This window comes from Amaranthus tricolor, chromosome 1 (genome assembly GCF_026212465.1).
Source record: "Amaranthus tricolor cultivar Red isolate AtriRed21 chromosome 1, ASM2621246v1, whole genome shotgun sequence".
Lineage (NCBI taxonomy): Eukaryota > Viridiplantae > Streptophyta > Magnoliopsida > Caryophyllales > Amaranthaceae > Amaranthus > Amaranthus tricolor.
This window is the reverse complement of record NC_080047.1, coordinates 1,954,156-1,972,618: the sequence shown is the minus strand read 5'-3', so window position 1 is coordinate 1,972,618 and position 18,463 is coordinate 1,954,156. Positions and strand designations below refer to the sequence as shown.

Sequence of the window (18,463 nt, the reverse complement as noted above, 5' to 3'; positions counted from 1 at the left end):
CAAATATTTGATCTCCCCATGCAACAACTTCCGATTGAGTTTGGGATCCTAAACCCCTCCACAACTTAATCGGAATGTTATCAGGTCCAACTGCCTTTGATCTCCCCATTTTTTGAGAGCTTCTTCTACTTCCGTCGTGGTAATATCAATAATCGACCCATGATCCTGTGTTCTTTGGAAGTATGAAGTTTGTTGAATTTCCTCCTTTAGACCCCTAGTCTCATTGAGCAGTTGGGAAAAATATTGATGCCATCTCATCTTGATGTCCTCTTGTCTAAGGAGTGTTAATCCACTTTCATCCTTAATGCACTTCGCTGTCCCTAAGTCCTTCTTCTGCCTAGATATTGCTTTTCCCAACTTATAAATATACTTCTCCCCCTCTTTGGTATCAAGCTTTTAATAAAAGGCTTCAAACGCACGATCTTTTGCCTCCGGTACTGCTTTCTTTGCTGCCCGTTTTGCTCCTTATACCTCTCCTTCTTATGTGTCCTATCCTCCTCCTTCGTGCAAGCCATGAGCTCCTTGAATCTCCTACTTTTGTCCTTTATCTTTTTTTGCACTTCTTCGTTCCACCTCCACGACTCTTTGTACACCTTTGTTTTCCCTGTCGACACCCCTAATGTCTCTTTTGCCACCTTTTGAATGGTTTCCGCCATGGTCGCCCACATTTGATTTGCATCTTCTGATATACTTGGGTAGCCCGACGTCTTGATCTTTTTTGATACGGTTACGGCCATATCCCCTTTAAGTCTTCCCCACATGATTGTTTGCCTAACCTTTATCTTCTTCTCGACAATCTTTCTCCTCATACGAAACACTAGTACTAATAACCTATCTTGGGTGGGCATCTTCGTACCTAGCACGACCTTACAGTCCAGGCACGAGCTCCGATCTACCTTCCGTACTAAACAATAGTCAATTTGGGTTGCATGCCTACCACTCTTGTACGTAATCAAGTGCTCATCCTTCTTTCTAAAGATCGAGTTTGCTATAACCAACTCCTTTGCTAACGCAAACTCAAGCAAGATCTCTCCACTCTCGTTCTCTTAGACCATAACCAAACCCGCCATGAACTGAGTTATAGTTAACTACCTCCTTACCTATGTGCCCATTGAAGTCTCCACCTATAAAAACTTTTTCATCGACAGGGATGGTATCTATAAGGTCACCTAGGTTATCCCAAAACTCACGTTTGACTTCCTCATCTAGCCCAACTTGCGGCCCATATGCACTAATGATCGATATGACCTCTTCTCCCACTACTATTCTAACTAGCATAATCCTATCATTGCACCTCCTAACTTCTATCACTTGCTTTAGGATATCATTAGCTACAAGAATACTGACTCCACTTCGCTTTCCATCTAAACCTGCATACCATAGCTTATAACCTTTTAAAACACTTGCCTTTTGACCCTTCCACCTAATTTCCTGAACGCAAGCCACTTGAATCTTGTATTTAGAAAGTTCGGTCGCCAACTCCAACGACTAGGCTTGTAGCGTGCCTATGTTCAAAGTCCCCACTCTTAGTTCCACATCCTGATTACGTTGCCCCTATGCCCCCCCTCCTTGGACTTGACCTTAGGTTACCATTTGTCTGCCTTAACTCTATAGTCGACTACCCTTGGACCAGACTAGATGGTAAAGGACAATGACGCCGTTAACTCAAACATAAACAAGCCAAGACCCAACAAAGGTTAGAACAGAGACACACAATAAAAAGATAACTAACTATAAATAAAGGCATAGGTAGGAAAAAAAAACACACTCCGCTTAGATTGAGAATACGTTAGGTAAAAACAAATTACATTAACGATCAACACAAATAAAAATAATAATATAAGATCAAAATGCAAACACTCAAACTAAAATAGGATCTTTCAACTCAATAATTCCACTTAACTAGAACAAACAATCGAAAAATGGAAATGGAATTCCAAAAACCTACAAAATACGCATAAATCTACCAGTTCAAATTGTAAAGCAACCGATAGATAGATCACAAAACAAATCAATCAATAATCCAATAACAATGTAAAGAAAAACAAAAAGTTAAGAAGAAAAACGTTGCAGTTACTCTCTGAGAGCAAGAACAAACTAAAAAAAAAAAAAAAAATAGGAACAAACCAAAAACAAATCCAATAACTAAAATTCAGAAGAAAATCTTGAAAAAATCAAAATAAAAAACAAACCGTGATTCCGTAAGGGCATTAAACAAAAGATGCTAGTTCACGAAACTTTTTTCTATTGGATAGTAGTTACCGTTAAATAAAAACTCATTTAATTTCAATGTAATATTTTCAAAAAATAAGAGAAGAAAATGACAGAAGTTGTGAGGCAAGTAGAAGCAGCAACAATTATTTTCAATTCAACTCTATAAGAAAAATGTTTTCAATTCAACTCTATTAAATAAAATTTTATAATCTATTTCAACAAGTTTTCATATCTTGAAATCGACGAGTAATAAGATCATTAGAAATACTAGAAAATACCTCATTTTGTTTTAGCTGTTGCAACATGTAGTACCAAAGCTAATTTCAAAAGCAAATAAACTAAGGAATACACCACATTTTTTTTGTCATCACTAACATCTGAGAAAGCTCACCTAATACCTTTAAATTACCAAAACGATCATCATTTCGCATATCAACAATGTAAATCTTAATTTGATGTTCAAGTTCCATAAGATCACTATCTGAAAAATCGTGTGGATAAAACTTACCCAACTTTACTAACTTGTCAATATCAAAAGCATGAAATGAATCAAGAGGGCTAAAACAAGCTGTGGAATAAAGCAATTCTACATTTATTTCATTAAAGCGATTGTTCAGCTCATGAAGTAACATGTCTATAACACTCACAAAAAAGTCAACAAGATAGTAGTGCCACATTGTAACGCCTTGATTTCCCATTGACAAAAAAATTATCATTCATAATAGGGACGAATATTTCATGTTGTTCATAGAAGTTTATGACATCCTTCAAAAGGGAATCCCACCCTTCATCTCTCATCTTTTGTAATTCTTCTTTGCAAAATTTTACAAGCTTAACGACATTTTCAATATCTTGATCCCTCCTTTGCAATGCTTTTGACAAGACATTTGTTATCCCTAGAATATTTAACATCAATTTCAAGCAAAAAATAAAATCAAAAGTTTGTAAAGTTCTTGACAAAAATGATGTTTCCCCTCTTTGATCTCTTTCTCTACCATCTTGTGCAAAGAAATCAAGCACCTCAATCATTGCATCAAACATAATTTTCAAATTTACAAAAGAATGATAATCAGAACCCCATCTTGTGTCACCATCTCTCCGAAGAGTACTTTCTTGGTCTAAACCCTTGCCACTATTAGTCACACCCATTTTCAGTCTTTCTAAAAGTTTCTCAGCCTGTTTTTCTTTTAACATATCTTGACGCTTGTTAGATTCTCTAACAACATTAAAAAGCATAGTCAACCAATTAAAAAAATAAGCAATTTTCGTGTGATCTTTAGCGACAGCAACTAGGGTAAGTTGTAGTTGATGAGCAAAACAATGAGTTTTTAGTCGATGTATTTTATAATCAAATGATGCGGTCAGACGTATTTTATAATTCTTATCAATATGTCTAGATTGCATTGCTAAAGCTGTTACAATAGATTTATTTGGTCTCATTAAAAGTTCACTTGCTTTCATACAAGAATTATGTACACTACCAACTTTCCCAACATGAGTTTTTAGTCAACTTTTTTTATCCCACTGGTTAAATCCCTCAGAAATAAATGCTTCAGCACCACCTTGCCCCCCTACTTCTTTTTTAAATAGATAGCAAGGCAAACAATATATTACATCTTTAATCTCACTATATTCCAACCAATTCAGGTATAAATCATATCAGTTAGACTTAAATCTACGCATTTTATCTCCTATTTTTGTTTGAGGAAATATTTGAAGCTTTGGTTGATAAGGACCTTTCATAAGATAAACTCTTCGAATTTCATTTCGATCATTTGGATGATAATTTGAAAGCTTTTGTCCCTCTGCTGAGTCTAAGTGTGTTGAGATCAACTCTACTTCACTTAGAAGATTGTGGGCTAGTTGAACCATCAACTCTTTGGGAAATATTTGTATTATCGGTTTCTCCTACTTCTTGTTGATGTGAAGAAGATGGTTCTTACAAGGATGATTTTCTTTTGAAATACTTTTCCATGAATGAAAATGCTATATCTATCAAAAATCAATACCACTAGTAAATTATCTACAATATAATCATTTAATATAAGAATACACAATATGCACAAAAACCCTAATCTTATAAAAGGGAATAAACATTAGGGCAATTAAAGAAAAAAATATAAAACAATAAATCAACAATGATGTTCAATTATAACTACACTTCAAGTAAATAATTTACATATCATCATTATTCTTTATTCATTCATCAATACTTAATTTAGATTATAGTCTATAGAAGAATAAAATATTTATCAAATTTTAATATTACATGATAATAATACTAAGTTGACATAATAATCAAGTAAGCAAAAGCATAATTAAAATTAAAATCAATATTTATAAAACTCTTGATTATATTTAAAAATACAATTTATTAAAAAAAATTACCTTTGCTTGAATTATGGTGGGGTTGGCGGCAGATGAGCGGCGGGCGGCGACTGCTAGGGTGGGAGACTGGCAGTTGGCGAGTGGGTGGCCGGAATTAACTTTGAAGAACCGAAAATAGAGGTAGTGGGTTTAATGTTTTGAAGAATTGATTAGGTTATTAAATGGTATTGGAAAGCTTATTTGTCAATTAATGGGGCTTTTTGGACAAAAATTAGATATAATTCATTATATAGTCTAATCATCACAGATTGGTGGGGAGCAGGGATGGTATCACTTTTTACCTTATGACAATCAAGTCCTGTGTTTGAAACCGTGAAGCAGCAAATTATTAATTATTTTTAAAATGCAATGCCCTCACGTGCAGGCACATGAGGGCATGTGTATCCGCCCCTGAAATAAACTAGATACATTTCCGTGTAAAACACGGATACTATCAATATTTACAGATATGAATAATGATATTATTTATTAAATTAATTCATTTACAACATAAACTTAATTATTTAATCTTTGCATTTGTTATGATATTATCATTATTAGAGTGAATAACACTCACAATAATTATTGAAAATTGAGACATAAAATTAAAAAGTCTTCAACCATGAGGATTTAGTTGAAAAAATAGCCAAATTAGTTAGCTAATTCATTATTTGATGATGATTTATCTAAGTTCAAATAATAAAGATTTACATGTATATTTTTTTGTTTTATATAAGAAAATATAGTATTTCAATAGATCATCACATATACTTACAGTGAATCAACAACTATTACATGTTTTAATAAATTAATTGTTCCCTTAAATATCAAGTCAAATATCAAAAATTTTCCTATCAATGATAGAAGAAAGGTGAAAAAATTTTTAATGACAATGTGACACGTGTTTCAAATCATTTCGTCATTAGTATATTTTATTGATGATTGATTATTATTGATCGATGATATTTGAAGATAACTTAATATTTGGCTAACCTTGTATCAAATGTTGAATAATTTAATTTACATCAAAAGGGTTGTACATAAATATATCCCTAAAAATATAACAATAGAAATAGTATGGAGGACTGGAGGATGAGTATCTAGGGTTTTCGTAAGAAGGAAGCTCCATTATTTTATAGTAGACGCGGAAAATAGACATTACAAATTAGATGGATCTTGGGTGGTTGTACAGTCAGTCACATGGCCACTAGCACTGGCAGCAGCAGACCAACTTGGGCATTTTACTTGGACGATTCGCATCATAACTCGAATCATTCTGCGGATACCCATTGCTTTCTCCATTTTGCAGTGGGTACTTTACTTTTAAAAATATTGAAAATTAAAATATTCTTTTATAGTACTCCTATTATAATGGTTTAGAAGTATGTAGAATTAATATTAATATTAGAGCAAGGAATATAGGTTAAGGGCATTGAAAACCTTGAGTAACCAACTTTAATTATATACTGACGTTTACAATAAGTTAAATGGATCTAATTTCACAAGTAATATACACTTTGTTGCAATTTCGGTCTAATAATATTTTTCAATTGGATTGATCCATCATACAGCACTAAAGATTGTTAATTTCTTATCTTTTTGTTTTACTTACAATATTCTAAATGTTAATATAATTTGTAGTATAAATTAGCTATCTTTTCTAACTTATACACAAATATTAATTTTTTTAGAAGTTTGATGAACTGAGTGCATTATGGTGAATGCATATTGATGTATTGGTGCATTGGAAGTGTGTATAATGAGAAGAAGTAAGGTCATGAGCATCCAAGAGATGCCTAGTGATAGTGCTCGAACAAGACGAGGTTTATGTGCAACGTGTGCCTCAAACGAGGTAGCAATTCAGAGAAGTCAGTAAATGCCCTTGATGAAGTGCTCGAATAAGCAGATATTCATCACTCGAACGAGCACTTCAAAGCGCACCAACTCTATTTGAGTTGCGACATACTTTGCGGCTGAAGTTCTTATTCTTAATATGGATTTTTGATCCCAATTATTGGCATATGACATCCTTCTATAAATATTAGTACTATCCTCACCCTGGTAATATATTCTAACCCTGAGACCTAAACACAAAATAGCCTACCTTCTTCTTTCTCTCTTTTTATCTAGTGTAATACTTCAGTGTATAAGTTGTCTAGAACTCCATTGTTTCTTTACTTATAATCAAAGCTAGCTTCCACCGAAGACGTAGTCCAAGTTGGATGAACTTTACAAATTTATGTCTTATTTATTATTGAACTTCTTTCATAGTGCTTTTCAATCCTAGTTCATTGATTAAGGTTGTTTGTGAACAAGAGTCTGCACCCTACATTCTTAGGTGTTTTAGCTAGGAATTAAGTTTGAAACTTTAAACCTAATCTTGCCTCATTTCATTTTTAATTATAGTTAATGATTTTAATGGTGAGAGAAGTTTTGATATTGCATATAGTGAACAATTAGGAGAATAATAAGCACCAACGGCCCGTTTGGTACATGGTATTAGAGGGCGGTAATGGTAATAAAATTAAGTAATGAAAAATTTGGTTGTTTGGATGCCTTCAATGGTAATGGATGTAATAAAATAAGGTAATGAAATTACCAAAAAAGGGCCATTTTTATTACCATCAAACAACCTGGTATTAGGCGGTAATGGTAATGAAGTATTACTGTGGTAATAAAATAAGGTAATGTTGTTTCGAGTTGAAGAAAAAAAATAATGAAGAAAAAAAGGTAATGTATGTAATTATCCAAAAAAATATTATTATTAAAAAAGAATCATTAGATTGAATAATTTAGATACAATAATGCTTTTACATACAAATATACAATAATGAAACTAAGAGTCATTACCATTTTTTATTACTAACAACCAAATGCAATCAATAAATATTATCTTCCATTACCATTATTTAGTCATGCACACCAAACAAAAGAATGTTTATTACCAATTCTCATATCTATTCCTTCATTACTATTGCCATTACAACATTTCATTCCCATTACTTCATTACCATCAACCAAACGGGCCGCAAATACTTATGATGAACAACCTACTACAACAATGACTAGAAATGATCATAATACTTATGACATTACAACTTATGATAACAACATTAAACTTATAAAATTAACACTAAACCCAAAATCATTTAGACAATTAAGTCTTCAGAAACTTGATGTTAAATCGAGTTACATCCAGATATTTTTCTTATAGCGTTATTTTTCCCACAATGCTGCTTGGGTTAAACTTCGATAATACGCTATAGAGATACAACGATTTGCACTACACTATAAACACTATATAAAGTAGCAATTTGAAGAAACAAGTGTGCTTTATGAAAATTAATTTTAAAATTTTTAATGTAGGGTTTGCAAGATTCTAAGATAATAAACATAAAGAGAAGAGAGGAGAAATTCAAAAAATATGAATATAAATTCGGAAAATTATGTGTATAAATGAGGCCTAATGTCTCTATTCAAAAACTTAAAATAATATATTGAAGTCTCACATCCTTTCATTTACATCTCAAAGTAACACATTAAAACAATAAAATACTTTGCATAACAATTTCTAACTTAATATTTAGTTTACAATGCTTTAAATTTCCAACAACTTTTACATAACTTATTTGCATTAATTTTTTAGAAGTCAATATTTAAGTCAAAAAAAGGCAATGGACTTTTGGTTAGAAGTAATGGAACACATTTTTTGCAATGCGACATCTTAGCTACAAATACGTGGATTGAAGTGTCGTCGTTGGTACAAGAAGTCCAACAATACATGTGATTTTAATATCAATTTTATTTTGACTTGGATTGAAATGTCAGTTTTAGCGAAATAATGTAGGCCTAAGATGGACGTGTATTTGATGAGCATTTATCACGTTTGATTGATTTGGTTTTTATTTTGAATCTTTTACTAGATAATCCCCGCAAGCCGCAATGCACAATTCTTTATTTATTTTACCGGATCTTTAAATTTTGTCATCCTTTTTATTTTATCATCACCCCTATTTTAATGAAATAACAAAAATGTCCTTGGACTTAAGATTTGTGTAACACACTTCAATCTCACTCAATAACACTTTTATCACTCTAAAAACACTAAATCAAAACGTAAAATTTTTAATCGAATTTGTTATGAAAATCAAGATAATTTTTAATCGAATTTTTTATGTAATTTTTTTTTAAAAAATACGAAGAACTAATCGCACAAAACATGCGACTGGATCGCGGTTTAGTCGCACAAAACGTGCGATTGAACCACGGTCCAGTAGCAGGTTTTGTGCGATTTGCATTTTCAAACTTTTTTTAAAAAATTTTAATATTTGCGATTTATTTTATTAATTAGTAATAACTAATATTTATGTTTTTAAATTATATTTGTAATAATAATTAATTTAATATTTTTTTTATTAATAATATGTTCATAAATTATGTTTGTTAATTAATTATTATTATTATTACTATATTTTTTTTAAATTAATTATAATGATAATAATAATAAAAAATTACATTAATAATTATTAAATAATATAATATATTAATTAAATTTTGGTTAATTTAACTTATTAATTTAATAAATATTATTTTTAAATGTTTATTAGTTATTTCGAATGCCAACACAAGCAGGGTTCATTCTCAATTCTTGATCTTGATTCTTGATGAAACAGATCCTTCATCCTCTTCCTCTTCCTCTTGATTCGAACTCGTTCCTTCCCTTTTCCTTCTTCTCTGAGCAACAAAATCGGGCAGCAAACCCAACATTCATTGAGGCCACGAACACCACTTCACACGGTGGTTCTGCAACCCTAACCGGCGTCCCCTCTCTTGATTCTAGCATTGGAGTCTCTAAAATTTGCCGCAGCCTTGAACAACATTCGCAATTTCGAACCATAATCGCAACTTTTAATTTTCTGATTTTGTCGCCTATCAAGATTGGAGGCGACATCATCGAAGAACCCTTCTAGTTGATAGCTGTGATCAGGATTCGACTCTTTAAAGAGACATCGTAGCTTGTTTACAGATCGGAACCGATCGGGAAGGATGGGTTAGCGGTGTTGATTAGCGTCCCAAGGATTTTGGATTAGGATTTTGGATAAATGTATATTAGATTTGGTTGTGTTGGTTATATTGGACTTGTAGAGAATTGTATGATTATCTTGTGATTTAGTTAGATGTTTGTTTTGAGATTTAGCTGAGTTAGTCACGTTAAAGAGCTTGTGACCCATTTGCTCAAGTTTTGGAAGCGTGATTTCAGTTTCTTGAGAAATGTACCTCGTGATGACCCTGTTTACTCAGTTAACGGTAAGTCGGGTTGTTACAGTTAAAGCTTTTTATCCCAGATATTATTGATGAAAATCAAAGTGCGTTTGTGTAGGGCGTCTTATTACTGATAATATTCTCCTCGCTTCGGAAGTTTTCCATTTCATGAAGACTAATTCTGCTCGTAAACTTGGGTTTATGGCTCTTAATTAAGCTTGATATGAGTAAGGCTTATGACCGTATTTAATGGGATTACTTGAGAGGGATTATGACTAAGATGGGATTTCCTCCTGTTTGGGTTTTTAGGGTGATGAAGTGTGTTACCTCTATTTCCTACTCTTTCCTTGTTAATGGTCAACTTTCAGACTCTATTATTCCACAGCGAGGGCTTCGTCAAGGTGACCCTCTCTCGCCTTATCTGTTTTTGTTGTGTGCAGATGGTTTGGGTGCTTTAATTAAGCAAGCCTATCATTCCAGGATGTTAAAAGGTGTGTCTATTGCTCGTGAAGCCCCTACTATTACTCACTTACTTTTTGCAGATGATAGTATCATTTTTACTCATGCTATTGTTCAAGAGGCCACTTTTATTAGTAATATTTTACGTCGATATGAGGAGCTTTCGGGTCAAAAAGTCAATCTGAATAAATGTAAGATTTCTTTTAGTAGAAAACTTAATGCTCATGTGCACCGTATTATTAATAATTCTTTGGGGTTCGTGGAGTTTGTTATGCATGGAAAATATTTAGGGCTCCTGACGATATTTGATAAATCTAAAGATCTCCTTTGGTTCCTTACGAGATAGAGTTTGGAAAAAGCTTCAGGGGTGGAAAGAAAAGTTGTTGTTTAGAGCTGGGAAAGAAGTTCTCATCAAAGCTGTTATTCAAGCCATTCCTACTTTTGCTATGAGTTGTTTCAAGCTTCCCGTTGGTCTGTGTCATGACTTTAGTTCTATGGTCCAGAAATTTTGGTGGGGTATCCCTAAAGAAAGGAAGGGTATTTCGTGGAAAGCTTGGGATCTTCTTTGTCAGCCTAAATTGATGGATGGGTTGGGTTTTAGAGATTTCGAGATCTTTAACCAAGCTATGTTAGCCAAGCAATTATGGTGTTTTCATTCTCGAGAGGATTCCTTGATAGCTCGCATTTTTAAGGCCCGTTATTATCCAAATAGTAATGTTTTGGAAGCTCGTGTGGGTCATTATCTGAGTTATGGTTGGCGTAGTATTTGGGGTTCTCGGAAAATTTTGGATATTGGTGTTCGTTGGAAAGTCGGCAATAGGCGACATGTGAAAGGATACTTGAATTGATGGTTCGGGGTTGGGTCACATTATTTTCCCTTGTACCCAGTTCGACAGCAATGAGACTCTTGATAAGTTCATTGACCAAGATAGGAAAGTGTGGAACGTGCAGTTGATAAAGGACACGTTTCTTCCCTTCGAAGTGGATAAAATCCTAAGGATTCCTATTAGTGTTAGTGGGGCTAAAGATGAGCTGTGTTTGGCCCTTAGTAAGGATGGTGTTTTTCGAGTCAAGGATGTGTATAAACACGCTATTAGTTCTATTGATCATGCATCTTGTTCTTCTGGTCCCGATCCCTTATGGACCAAGATTTGGAAGTTGAACGTTCCTCCTAAAATTCGTGAATTCGCCTGGCATGCTTGTTGGGATATTATCCCTCATGGGGTTAATCTTAGTCTGAAAGGCATTCCGAATTTTGTGTATTGTCAGCGTTGTGGTAGTATGGAATCCTTGATTCACTTACTTTGGGATTGTCCTTGGGTGAAGGATGTTTGGTCTGCGGCTAAGTTCTCTTTTTCGAACCTTGTGTTTTATTTGTTCCTTTCGGGCTCTGCTAGATTGGGTTTGGAAATGAAATGGTCTTGCGGAGGTTTAAAAATTTGTTTCGATTTTTTGGCAAATCTGGAAAGCTAGGAATGATTTGATTTTTGACAAAGTTTCAATTCCTCCTCTTCTTTGTGTTGGGAAAGTCTTGGATTGGCTTAAAGACTATCAGAAAGTTGTAATCCTTGATCGTCCGAGTTCAAAAGTTCCTAGGGATAAAGCCAAATTGAAAGCTCCTCCTTTGCATAGTATTAAAATTAATTTTGATGGGGCGTTCTCTATCGATGGTGATAAGTTAGGGTTCAGTTTCGTGGCTAGAGATCATCATGGAAAATTCCTGTTAGTGGGGTCGAAGTCTGAGTGGTTTGGTGGGTCTGCTTTTGTGGCGGAAGCCAAAGCTCTTGTTTCGGCTGTTAAGGTTTCGAAGTTTCAAGGATGGGATAGCGTGATGTTCGAGGGAGATTGCAAAATCCTCATCGATGCCATGAAGGAGAAGGGCAAAAGGGGCTTTCATCTTCAGACTCTTATTGAGAATTGTCTTTCGATGGCTCAATCTTTTTTCTCCGTGACTTTTCTTTTTTGTTTCTGTGAATGTAACGAGGTTGCCCATAGGTTAGCTAAATGGGCTGTTAGTAGTTTTTGTGATGAGACCTGGGTTGATGTGGCCACGTCTTGGTTATTGGACGCTTTGTATTCTGATGTTTCATTTATAGAATCTTAGCCTTCCTTCTTTTTCAAAATAAAAAAAAAATTTATTGATCAATATAAGTTTGTAAGTGCAAATTATTATTTTTTGTTTCCAAAATGAAAGTTAGCAAATTATTATCACAGAGAACATATTTTTTTGGTTTCCAAAACGAAAGCTAGCAAAATTATTATTGCGTATTGAACAATGAAAAGTCACATACTTCCCATTAAACAATTTAATGAAAGCTAATATAATAATAAGTCACATATTTCCCAAATACTTTATTAGCAAATAATAAATCACCTTTGATAAACGGAGGGAATACATCTCTTGAAAAGTTGACAATTCGTCACTTTTTGAATTTGCTTATATCATCCATATTTTGCTTTAGTATAATGTATAGACTAAGGCGTGGTTGGATGGATGGAAAGAGAGAAAAAGTAATAGAAAGTCATTGTAACTCTGACAAAGCATAAAAAACTCACATTCAAGTTAAATAAAGATTTTTCAGAAGGACATATAATTTAATATATAAAGGAAGTTTAGTCTAGATTTTATTATTTGATTAGGTGTGAGATCTTATATGTCATTTATTTTTGCTGCGAATTTTGACCGGTGAATTAAAAGGAATGTTAAGGGAATGTATTCCTTCTATAAGTGGTGAAAATCAAATCTTTATTACAAATTGTAAAAATAAAATCATTAAACCATTAAACTAACCCATGATTTAACTCATGATTCACTATTATGAAATCATACTAATTTAATAAATGTTAAAACATCAATCTTAACATAGAAAATGATAAGTAACAATGTCTTACTCTAACTTGTTAATTTATTTAAAACCCAAACAAAACACTACCCATAGGCCATATCAATGTTACAAGTATAATAAGTTATTACCAAGCTATATCCTTTTTTAATTCAATAAGATGAAGAATTCAACTAAGCCTATTAGGCTATTACCACTTCAAGTGACCAATCCAACCTTTAAAGGTCATATACTCGTATATATCCTTGAGGATGAGAATTAAGGATAAGGCGAAATTATACTTATAATAAGAAATTTTATATAGTAATTTTAACTCAGCTATTATCAAGAAATTCATTAATAAGAATAAAATTAATTTTATATAGTATATTAATTTTATTACCGACCCTTAAATTAGGAAAATTGTTTTAAAATATTTATTCCCTCCGAACAAAAATGTAGTGAGTGCAAAATCGGCATGATCCATGATATGCACCATGTGTTCCCACTTCTCTCATCATACTATTTTCTCCCAATTCTCTTCCTTATTAGAAGTAGTTGCTTATGGGCAAAGAGACTTTTGCTGTCCACAATCAATAAAATATATAGCATGAATCAAATTCAAATTGTGATCTTTACTTTTAGAAAGATTGAATCATTGATGACGATGTCAACTTTATCCTAAACGTAGAACTATAAAATATTATTTTTAATTGCACCACCATTTTTTTTGCATTCTTTAAAAATTTACATAAAAATATTGTACAAAAAAGATATGTAAATAAATTAACAAAATCATTATATAATAATACAATCTTTATTTTTGTATTTCTAAAAGAAAAAAGATCAATCTTAATATCTAAATAATTATGGCCTTAAAAATCGGTAAGTAGATAACATTATAAATTTGATTCTCGCCTGTTCTCTTCCCACAACCTACCCTATAATAAAAAAAAATAAAAAAATAATAAAATTGACCTTAAAATACTTGTCTTAAGATATAACACAAATGAAGCACATGTGGTATTATTCTTATTAATTAATACAACTTGTCTTTTATTTTATATATTTTGGTTGTATTGATTTTGAGAAAGATAATTTTACGTGACGAGATCATCAGAAAATGACTTATTATCTTTTAGGTTTTTAGTTATCCAATAAATCCCATAACCAAGGGAGTTATTGTCCAAGTACATACATTCTTATTATTGTATACCAGTCAAATACAAATATTATTATTTTTTATTTTCACCAAAATAAAGAAGAATTTTAAATATCCTTCCAACTTGTAACTTTCACAACGTGTAATCCCCACCGTCAGCAAATAATGAGATAAGGGTTTATAAACTAATCAAAACTTTGGGTTTGATCGAGTAGTAAAAGTGAGTGAAAGCAATACACAAAAATAAACTAAATTATTGAAAGCAAGATTTTGAATGTTGATAACAAATAGTCTATTTTTTTTTAATAGACAGTAAATATATTAATGAGAAAAGTAACTTAAAGTATTAGACATACTATTAAGTGTTTTGACAAGGCTTTAGATATATTTTAGAAATTTGAATTTAATCAATTTATTATTTTCTTCGTTTTACTTTTTTGATTATACTTTGACTAAAAAGATTACACAATTTTTATCAAAATACAACCAAAATTTTTGTATTTTGAGACAAGCTTATTGAATAAAAAAAACTAGACATTTGTTTTACAAAAAGATAGAATAATTTTCTTTCTAGCCTCATATCATATATGGCTTTTATTCCCTCAAATGCCAAAAGGCAAAAACTCCTTTTGTTTCGATTTTATTCTAAAATATTTTCATTTAATAAGGTCCAAAAATCCTAATTAGTAATCAAAAGTATATTTCTTTAAAAATTTGAAAAAAATAAGATTATTTAACAACTTTATTCAAAAAACATGCTTCGTTCAAATTTTATTCCCAAAATAAGCGTCCTTGCCTCCAAACCTAGGCTTGGTGTGTACTCGCACTTACAAAATACGAAATGAAAAAAATAGTCAAAAATTTAGTCAAGAGATATGTCGCTGTTAATAACAGTGACCTAATGTTTGACTGGTCAAACATAATATCCCTGTTACTAACAGCGACATATTCCTTAACCTGGTTTGACTTTTGTTGATCTTTTTGTATGATTTAAACTAACCATTGTAAAATTGAAAATTAGTCGTTATTAAGTTGAAAATAACCGTTGTTATTATGTTCTATAAATAACTGTACGGATTGGAGCGACGTCGATCCTGGCCGTGATTTTGTTGCTTCTCCTTTCTACTTGAATGAAGGATTCGAATGCACGTACTTTAGGTGGGTTGCTCCGAAGGGTACCAAATCGCTTGAAAAAGAAAAATAAGAGCTTAAAGATGAGGTATTGAATCTCAAGAGACAAATAGATGATATGGAACATAGGAAAGAAGAGACTGAAAGAATTATGAGAAAGTTGAAGAAGCAATATTAGTTAACGGCGGTGGTTTAACTCAACGAATGAACTATGTAATTTGATATGGATTCGTTGAACATGAATGAAATTGTGTTGGATTTTCGAGAGCATTTTCCCTATTTGAATATGATTGTCTATTTGTTTTTGATTAAATTCATACTGCATTCTTGGCGGTATGATTCATCGCCGAGAACTCCGAGTACTTAACATTATTTCATTCATAATAAACGTGTGATAATAGGATAAAAATATATACATCTACATATATATTACAAATTATACACAAAATTCCAAATGTTACAAATTTGAATATGTACAAATGTTCAATATATACAAAATGTCACTAATGTTCAATATATACAAACAATAGCCTCACCTAGAGGTAGGTGGAAGGTATGTGTCTCTTGGCGCCACCGCTCGACTAAAGCCGTGACTAGCGCCCGATCGACTCTCCCATAAGCAATGAGGTGGAAGTCGTACAACCTCGCTCGCTGAAGGTAGGGGATGATCCGTGCGTCAATGGCCCACGGAGCAGAGTCAAACATTAGGTCGCTATTAGTACACCAAGTGAGGCTACTGTCACTTTACTTGACGTAGCTGTGCTTACACGGCTTCCCATCGAGGGACATGCCGTCTGCACCGTTGGACGCCAAATCGAAAGTTGGCAAGATAAAGTCCATAGATTATTTGGAGTCCGACCTTTCGCAGAGGTAGCCAAAGGGAGTGCGTTGCGCGTAACATGGCTTGCACAAAACTTCTCGCACCTCCCTGAAGGTGCGGATAAGGCTACCGTTGAGGCATATCTCTCATCTCTGATTGGTACTGTCTTGTTCTCCGACAAGACTGGCAACAGGGTACTGCTTTTGTACTTGACGTTGCTTGATGCGCCATGGGAGGTCATCTCCGGTTATAGTTGGGGCTCCGCAGCCCTAGCTTATCTGTACAGAAGACTATGTAAAGCTTCACGGAAGAATGTGAAGGAGATCGCTGGGCCCCTGATTATTCTTCAGGTAATACTAACTTTACATGTTAACGCTTTTCTCTTAATTTGTTTTTAAGAGTCGTTTACTTACTTATATTTGTAATTCATAGTTTTGGGCGTGAGAGCACATTCTCATTGGGCAACCGATGAGGATTATGGGACATGGTGCATTTGCGCCACCAATTCTTTCACCCCAACATGTTCCGCATGGATCGCGGTGGTCCTTTGATAGACGTACAAGGACCCACACAGGATTAGGCATGGGGTTCTACCGCGATCAACTCGATCTACTTCGAGCTGACCAGGTAAAAACTTCACTACAACTTGTCTTGTAACTATCATATTGCGTAATTTATTAATTACATTTTCACGTGTAGTTTCGATGGGACCCTTACCTCACTGAGGCATACGCTGCATTGCCTCAGCACTCAGGGATCTTGTCAGGGGCGTGGAGAGCCTCTGTACCTTTGATATGCTTCGACATAGTCGAATTGCATCTCCCTGAGCGTGTATTGCGCCAATTTGGGATGGTACAGGGCATCCCGCCGCCTTGTGACACAGTGGCGGATCTCCATCACAGCTCACGCAAGGTCAGGAGCCCAAAAACTGGTTGGACATCAACTGGCGCCATATAGCTCGTTAGGATCACAGGCTGGAGCTGCTGGCCCAAGGTGCGCCGATCGAGGCTGTAGGCGCACCTACTTCGGTGAATTACATGTCGTGGTTCCTCTCCATCACTCGTCGATGGATGACACCACGAGGTATCATCGCGGCAGCCCAGTACGTTCCCGCAACACCGACGATGACACACTTTGTAAGTATTCTTCAACGTTGATTATTATCCATAGAACTTACATGTTATACATTTCATTAATACTCCAGTCTTAATGCAGGCACAGGGCATTGCATCTGTCATCAGCTCCACCCAAGAGGAGCCTGTACGGGAGATTGCCCAAGGCATACTCCTAGGGACACAGTTTCAACACTTCATACCAGAAGTCGCTGTGCCCGACACCACTATGGATGAGCAGGGGTCATCTCTTTATCATGCCGACGTTCATCTTGAGGAGGTAGACTTAACATGCCCTGACTATGGTGTCGGGTCCTCACAGGGTGCTGGATCATCACAGTATCAATCACCTCCCCTACCCGAGCGTCATGCGACGGCCTCTTACTATCGTAGGAGGCGTCGTAAACCGTCACAGTTAGACAAGGTACAGGAGGAGGATTAGAATTAGTATACTGTTTGTATATATTGAACATTAGTGACATTTTGTATATATTGAACATTTGTACATATTAATATTTGCAATATTTGGACTTTTGTGTATAATTTGTAATATATATGTAGATGTATATATTTTTATCATATTATCACACGTTTATTATGAATGAAATGATGTTAAGTACTCAGAGTTTTCGGCGATGAATCATTCCGCCAAGAATGCAGTATGAATTTAATCAAAAACAAACAGACAATCATATTCAAATAGGGAAAGTGCTCTAAAAAACTCAACACAATTTCATTCATGTTCAACGAATCCATATCAAATTACATAGTTCATTCGTTAAGTTAAATCACCGCCGTTAACTAATATTGCTTCTTCAACTTTCTTATAATTCTTTCAGTCTCTTCTTTCCTATGTTCCATGTCATCTATTTGTCTCATGAGATTCAATACCTCATCTTTAAGCTCTTGTTTTTCTTTTTCAAGCGATTTGGTACCCTTCGGAGCAACCCAAGTAGAAAGGACAAACAAAAAATCACGGCCAGGATCGACGTCGCTCCAATCTGTATAGTTATTTATACAATATAATAACAACGGCTATTTTCAACTTCATAACGACTATTTTTCAATTTTACAACGATTAGTTTAAATCATACAAAAAGATAAACAAAAGTCA

The 18,463-nt window shown here is 33.9% G+C and overlaps 3 protein-coding genes across 3 annotated transcripts; 2 read left to right on the top strand and 1 right to left on the bottom strand.

The window, feature by feature from the left end:
- Positions 1-2,868: 2,868 nt before the first annotated feature.
- On the bottom strand, positions 2,869-4,086 carry LOC130796739 (uncharacterized). Its single transcript, XM_057659116.1, has 3 exons — positions 3,894-4,086; positions 3,726-3,791; positions 2,869-3,626 (listed from the first exon to the last, which is right to left on the bottom strand). Exons 1-3 carry the CDS (start codon positions 4,084-4,086, stop codon positions 2,869-2,871), a joined length of 1,017 nt encoding a protein of 338 aa, XP_057515099.1.
- A 2,254-nt stretch (positions 4,087-6,340) lies between these two features.
- On the top strand, positions 6,341-12,406 carry LOC130796724 (uncharacterized). The gene is made up of 9 exons (XM_057659096.1): positions 6,341-6,433; positions 7,948-8,031; positions 8,228-8,341; positions 9,255-9,428; positions 9,908-9,947; positions 10,284-10,528; positions 10,623-11,129; positions 11,191-11,636; positions 11,776-12,406. The coding sequence occupies exons 1-9, from the start codon at positions 6,341-6,343 to the stop codon at positions 12,404-12,406; spliced, it is 2,334 nt and encodes a 777-aa protein (XP_057515079.1).
- Positions 12,407-12,489: 83 nt separating this feature from the next.
- LOC130796719 (protein MAIN-LIKE 2-like) lies at positions 12,490-16,681 on the top strand. Its single transcript, XM_057659092.1, has 3 exons — positions 12,490-12,495; positions 16,126-16,587; positions 16,670-16,681. The coding sequence occupies exons 1-3, from the start codon at positions 12,490-12,492 to the stop codon at positions 16,679-16,681; spliced, it is 480 nt and encodes a 159-aa protein (XP_057515075.1).
- The last annotated feature ends 1,782 nt before the right edge of the window (positions 16,682-18,463 follow it).

Excerpts from the sequence above, each read along its gene's own strand:
- LOC130796739 (XM_057659116.1), bottom strand. The coding sequence starts at position 4,086 with ATGGTTCAACTAGCCCACAATCTTCTAAGTGAAGTAGAGTTGATCTCA. Across the intron at positions 3,792-3,893 it reads AAAAATAGGAGATAAAATGC|AAGTAGGGGGGCAAGGTGGT; the intron begins GTAGATTTAAGT and ends TATTTAAAAAAG. Across the intron at positions 3,627-3,725 it reads TAACCAGTGGGATAAAAAAA|CTTTAGCAATGCAATCTAGA; the intron begins GTTGACTAAAAA and ends CTATTGTAACAG.
- LOC130796724 (XM_057659096.1), top strand. The coding sequence starts at position 6,341 with ATGAGAAGAAGTAAGGTCATGAGCATCCAAGAGATGCCTAGTGATAGT. Across the intron at positions 8,032-8,227 it reads ATAAATTCGGAAAATTATGT|AAGTCAATATTTAAGTCAAA; the intron begins GTATAAATGAGG and ends TTAATTTTTTAG. Across the intron at positions 10,529-10,622 it reads GTAGAAAACTTAATGCTCAT|ATCTCCTTTGGTTCCTTACG; the intron begins GTGCACCGTATT and ends ATAAATCTAAAG.